The 6,424-nt window shown below is 31.9% G+C and overlaps 1 protein-coding gene across 1 annotated transcript in view; it reads right to left on the bottom strand.

Annotated features, from left to right (window-relative positions):
• The window catches only part of LOC101494222 (actin-related protein 8-like), a 7,576-nt gene extending 2,573 nt beyond the window's left edge, over positions 1-5,003 (bottom strand). Inside the window, exons 1-9 of the mRNA XM_004509562.4 lie at positions 4,616-5,003; positions 4,441-4,526; positions 4,267-4,337; positions 3,802-3,869; positions 3,521-3,582; positions 1,846-1,943; positions 1,625-1,706; positions 740-882; positions 5-101 (exon numbers count right to left, since the gene is read on the bottom strand). Of these exons, the coding sequence (XP_004509619.1) occupies positions 5-101; positions 740-882; positions 1,625-1,706; positions 1,846-1,943; positions 3,521-3,582; positions 3,802-3,869; positions 4,267-4,337; positions 4,441-4,526; positions 4,616-4,938 (1,030 nt within the window). The 5' untranslated portion in view covers positions 4,939-5,003. The remainder of the gene's footprint in view (positions 1-4; positions 102-739; positions 883-1,624; positions 1,707-1,845; positions 1,944-3,520; positions 3,583-3,801; positions 3,870-4,266; positions 4,338-4,440; positions 4,527-4,615) is intronic.
• Positions 5,004-6,424: the final 1,421 nt, after the last annotated feature.

Below are 6,424 nucleotides of genomic sequence, written 5' to 3'. Positions count from 1 at the left end.
CGCTCTTCTGAGAGTGTAAACCTCCCTTCAACTGCTTCAAATGATGCATGTGTATCTTTCAATTTCTCGGCTTCATAGTCAAAGGCAACATAGCATAGCTTCTGTTTCCATGTAACCAACAAGATACCAGGCAACAACCACGTCAATATGATTATGAAGTGGGGTAAAAAATTTACAGTAAAAAACACGATATCCAGTTAGAGCCAATTGCCACAATATTACAAGCTTTAGGCAACTTTCAAAAGTGAAACATTTTTTCTTTATTTTGATAAAACAAAATGTACAATGGTTAGAAGAAAATAACAATTACAAGGGAGCGGGATTTTAGAAAAAAGATAGCGACCATTATTTGAGCTGTGATATCATGGTTTTAATATCTTTTCGACTAAAACGCGGCCGCAATTGAGGCCGCATCAACCACATTTGAATGCGGTCCTCCTCAATAACAAGGACTGCTACACATTGTTCTGCAACCGCAATTTTAAACCTTGGAAGGGAGGATAAGTCATCCTCCAATGAAGAAAGAGAGAGTCAGAAGTGTAGATACTCTACAGTTTGACCAATTATAAGAAAGCAAATATTGCAACTAGATTAACAGATGTTTCAGCTAGACTAAAATTCATAAGCAATGTAGGGGTCCACTTCTGTCCTCTCAAGTCCCGAATGCATTTGTGGCATCATAATATAAATAAATTCTCATCAAATAAGCATTTCAAAATGGAAAAGACAACAGCAATACCTCTTTCAGTGTGCGAACAGTGTACAAAGATTCAAAATGTAAGTTGTTTTGTTGCATTTTCTCTCTAAGAAATCCTGTAAGTTTTAGTGCTCCTAGCCCCACTACCTCCACACCCACCTTTCGCATCACTTTACCATTTAAAACTGTAAAGCAACAAAGATATATGCTCAATCACGGGAGAAAACAGAAGAGGTCGGCAATAAACTCATTGACTTCAGACAAAAGTGTGATGTATACATTTGAACACAACAGATGATGTTCTGATTATGCAGAATGTTAATGTTAGGGTATTGCTACGACAGAATAGAAAGATAAAGAGTTAAGAATCATTTTGGTTGGTAAATGTGTTAGGTGATGTCACTATAGTCACTGAATAACTTGAAAATACAAAAGCATATCCGAGTGTGTCTTCAATTAGTAATTTCAAGGACCATATTGACTAGCGGAAGACACATTTGAGGACCAAACTAACTAACAAAAGACAATCCGAGGCCCAATCTGACAAACAAAATACACATTTGAGGGAGATCAAAATAGCTGTTTACTCAAAATATATATGTTTCACACATTCAAAGACCAAAATAGTTATTTATTCCAAAGAGAAATTAGTTACATGATAAATAGGAGGTTCAAGGGTAGATGAGGATCATTGAGATTTGTAAACATTAGATGATTTGAGTGAACAGAGAAGTGGCTCCTAACAGTGGAGGATAGATTTCATTTCTATTATCAGTATTCAAAGGAATTGCTCTTTTCTATGAATTATTTCTATCAATTTTCTACTTCAATTTTTCCATGTTCCCAACAACTCGTGTATTTCATGCAAGTGATATATTTGTCAAGCGTAATTAGGAATTGTACAAGAGAACAAATCATAAAGCATACTTGGAACTACAGACGTGACTTGAAAGCCTATATTAACAGCTATTCCGGAAGTTTGTTTTGCAGCATACAGAGCTAAAGTCGCCTACATTTACAAAATAGAAAACAAATAAGTTAAGCAAATATAGTAAAAACAAGTGCGGGAACAATATAGCAAATATTGTGACTAGATTAACAGATGTTTCAGCTAGACTAATATTCTTGTTCCCACTAAAATATGCAACCTGGTTGAGAGCACAAACAGAAGGAACATTCATGTCAAACAGAGCAGTACAGATTGCTTCTTTAAGCTGATGTCTTGATGCTTTAGCGGAGTCAGTATCTGCAATGAGAAACGAGATCATTACATGGCTAGTACAAATACCATAGATAGATACACACACAAAGTCAAGATCTGTTGACACCATGTCTCAAAATTGGCAGCAGCACCTTCAAAAAAAATTTGTAGAATGATGATTTAACCAACCACTGAATCATATTATACTGTCTTGATGATCATCGATACTAAACTTTAGACAATGAATGTAATTTAATAGCATAATGTAACATAGTTAAAGAAAAATTGTCACATCAATGTGTGGGTTTCTTAGTGTACCTCACTGCGCAAATTATCATATTTCATACAGACACTAGATTGATAAGTGTTCAATCATAAGCCAGTGACTACATGGTATATTTTCATTTTTACTGTTATGAAGGTAGATAGACAGGATTTTCATATTTCAACTTTTGCACCTTAACTTTGCTTTTTGAAGTATCAGCAATGCTAAAGATACACTCTCATCTATTGGGCCACATCACCCATTTTTTCTAATCCTTTACCGGTTAACCTATTGAACAAGTTTGTATATTTTTCTTTTTTTTATAGCTAGTTGTCACCACTAACCTCAATTAGCACTACCCACAACCTCTGTACCAAAAATAAAAACACTACCCACAACCTAATAATATTCATCCCCAACAATGTTGATCAAAGTAACATCACTGTCAATATCTTAGCCAACACAATAAAATGGAGTTAGTGGAACTGACAGAAGAATTTAACAATTAAGTAAAGTTGTTATTAGTTTCATGGGAAAACTTAATGGCCGATGATTTTCAGATCTTTGGCGATGAACAAAACCTCATTATTCTAACTTCCAACCCTTTACTTTTATGTTGGTGGAGATAAAAAAAGAGGTTGACATGTGAGTATTGTTGCAATTTTTCCTCTGTACATTGTTAAGAAATAAATGGAGTTTGGACATGATATAAAAATGAAAGAGACAGCATAGTTTATTTAGGTTTATTTATTTACTGGCATGAAATTTTTCAAAATTTAAAGCATTATAATATCACACATTCATATCCAAAACAAAGGGTATTTGAGTTTGCAAGAGATGACGGTCTGTTACCACGGGCACAAATAGGGGATGACGATTCAAATCAAAAAAATGAAACTGAAAAAAAAAAAAGGCATTACAGGTGAGAGACTGATAGCCAAGTAAGAGATTCAAATAAATATGTGATGTGTCCCAATAAACAAGAGTGTGTTAAAAGGAGTGTGTTAAAGGATGTGTCCATAGCATTTCTCTTGAAGTATATATAAACTGGGAAGTTTATTGAAATTGGTTAAGGGTTGGCATCTGGAAATGTATCCAAAACAATTGCTCAATTTTCAAAAACCATGTCCAAATTAGTTCTTAAGAAGACAATCATTTCTCTAAAGTATTGGTCTTTCAAAACTTAGTCTCACTGCATTATTTCTCCAAAGTATTGGTCGTCAAACTAAACCTTAAAGATCTAATTTACAAAACGTACCAAATATGTCCTTATGTAGGACAGAACGGGTTTACTCAGTATCAAACTGCTAATAATGAAAGTAATTTTAATTTTCAGATATGAAAAAAATTAACTAACCATCATAGTGGCATATTGGTAAAGAAACAACAACTGCTTGAGAACTTGGTTTCACCTTCATCCTGCAGAGAAAGCAAACAATGAACCCTTACCATTAGACATCTAATTTGCTCATGACATACACATACGTTTCATAAGTAGAATACAACTACCCTTTCCACAACTCAATTATTACGTTTAGTATTAATCATCTCTTTATACTTTGCACAAATCATCATTAAAACAAAAGATGAAAAAATAATTGCTTCACCAACATGAAGGAAAAACCCAGAAAGACTTACCTGCCATAGACAGTCGCGAAAAAATGTCGAAGCCTAGAATATATCGGCGTTTCCACATTGCCAAATTCCTGCAAATCAAATTCCCCAACAAGCACATAATTAAAAGGAAGCCGTTAAAAACTTTCAAGTTAGAACTTAATAATAACTATGTGTCAGCTGTTTAAAATCAATTTACACAAAGATCCAATTATATCTTCACATGTAGATATTTCATATTTCAACCATGCATTAGAAAATGATATTACAATGAGTCTCTATGATTAAATACAATTGGACAAATATACCAAACTAAACTTTTATCAAGTCATATTTAAGATTGACCTCCATAAGTTATGGACTTTTTCCTAAGTAAATGATTTAAAAAATTAATTTTAATTAAGAAGTTAGATTAGAGTGTATACTATACAAAGCAAGCCATTTCAAACCTTGTAATTTTGTTGCCCCAATCCAACCAGATAGTCTTACCAAAAAGGTAGCAGTTCGGTCCAATGGACGCTCGTGTTTGCTCCAACCAAATTTGCAATAGCCAGAACCACCTACACAAACAATCATAAAAATCAAACCGTAGTAACCAACTGCAATGAAACGTTTAATTGATGAAGAAAGCAAAGAGACTAACTAACTAACTAATTAACCAACCGTCAATGATAACAGCAGCAGGAAGTCGTTCCCGTTGGGCATAAACATGTTGAAACGACAAGCATCGCGTCTGAGTAACCAACACCCTGAAAAGAAACTCAGTAAATATTAGTTAATTATAATTAAACGACACGAGTTGCGGCGATGGTAGTTCCAAATTCAAATGAGTACTTACGGAAGACGGTAGGAAGAGGTTAAGTTGGTTTCTGAGAAGAGAATGGAGTCATAATGTTGAGGTTGTTGTATTTGAAGAAAATGGGCCCACAGTTCGTTATCGGAGACGAGTGATCGCCATGATTTGCAAACGAGGGAGAGTTTAGCGGAGTGTTTAGGGCCCAATAGTCGGAGAATTTTGATGAGTAAGTCGGAAGGGAGTGAGTCGAATGAACCTAAAGGAGCAGAGTGTTGATGATGATGCGTGCGTTCTGACGAGTTGTTTGAATTGGAGGATCGTTTCAACGATGCTGATTCGCATAGTTTTCTCAATAGCATCGCCATGATTGAAATTGAAAGGGGTGGAGATGGAGGTAGTTAGTTAGGACTTTCTAGGAGAAAGTCTTGCATTGACCATTGACTGTTGCCGGTTATTATATATTGAGTAAAATAATAATAATAATAATAATAATAATAATAATAATAATAATAATAATAATGATGATGATGATGATGTCACCCTATCACTCAACTCATTTGAAGTTGATAAACATTAATTTGAACAAGGAAAGTAAGTTAAACTAAATAAAGGAAAAGAGGAAGATTTTTTATTTTCGAGAAAACTAATTTTAATGGATTTCTTTGAAGATGAAGAATTTTAATTTGACTTTTTTTTATTTTGTACAAAAAAATTAAGATGTTAACATTTTAATTTTAAGATGTAAATAATTAAATTGAATAAAATACTATGTATACGCTAAAAATTGATGTTTTATAGATATTTCTTTTATGAATCTGAAAATCGTAATAGTTTATCATGTTTAGATTTATATTTATATATGTATGATGTATCTAACTTTTTTATAAAATTAAGTACATGTGTTTATTTGTAGATTATTACTTACTAGATATATACCCGTGCCATGCACGGGTGACTGAGAGGAGATAGATATTAAAATATTGATACTTGACATATTACCGTGCCATGTATGGGTCAGTTACAAAAACAAACTATATAAAAGTTGTTTAAAATTAAATATAGTTTGTTCTAACTCATAGATTTAAAACAAAATACAAACTTGTAAATTACACACATCTTTTACTTAATGGTTTAGTGTATATTTTGAAATACTTATTTAGAAATTACACTATAAGCGGTATTTGTTTATTTATATATGAGTATGTTTGTTTAATATTAAAAAAATGCTGATTTTAACTTTTTGTTTCTTAAAATATTTTTTATGAGAATTTAATTAAAAATAGTATAAATTATTTTGGATCTATGTGTTATCCAATACAAAAAATTCAACATTCAATAATTTAAGTATTCATTGTTAGAGATTTTAACACGATAAAAATTACATTTTTAAAAATAAAATCTCTCAAAAACATTTTCTATGAAAAATATCACAAAATAATTTTTTATTTTAATTATTTTTTAAAATTTTATTATAAAAAAATAAAATTGTGGTTGGAGACATTACCAGTGTTACTACGTGAATTAATTTTTTATTAGCATCAAATATCATTTTTTTACTTATCTTTTTATTCAAATATTTCTTATTTTATCTCTAAATTTTATATTTATTTTATTATTAACCCTCCACAACTTTCAATTAACTACCATAATTTAAAACATAGTTCTGAATATATGATACAATGTAAAAGCACGCTGTCATATTTAGCATCGACACTGACGCTAGTTAGCGTCGATTAGTCCGACGCGAATAAAAAATAATAGACGCTAACTATTTTTAAACTTTAATCACTTTATAGCGTCAGCAGACGCTAAATTTTCTGATTTGTTAAATTGAATTTTTTTTAGTAAAAA

The sequence above is a fragment of the Cicer arietinum genome, chromosome 7 (assembly GCF_000331145.2).
Source record: "Cicer arietinum cultivar CDC Frontier isolate Library 1 chromosome 7, Cicar.CDCFrontier_v2.0, whole genome shotgun sequence".
In the NCBI taxonomy this organism is placed as follows: domain Eukaryota; kingdom Viridiplantae; phylum Streptophyta; class Magnoliopsida; order Fabales; family Fabaceae; genus Cicer; species Cicer arietinum.
This window is presented reverse-complemented; position numbering and strand designations above follow the sequence as displayed.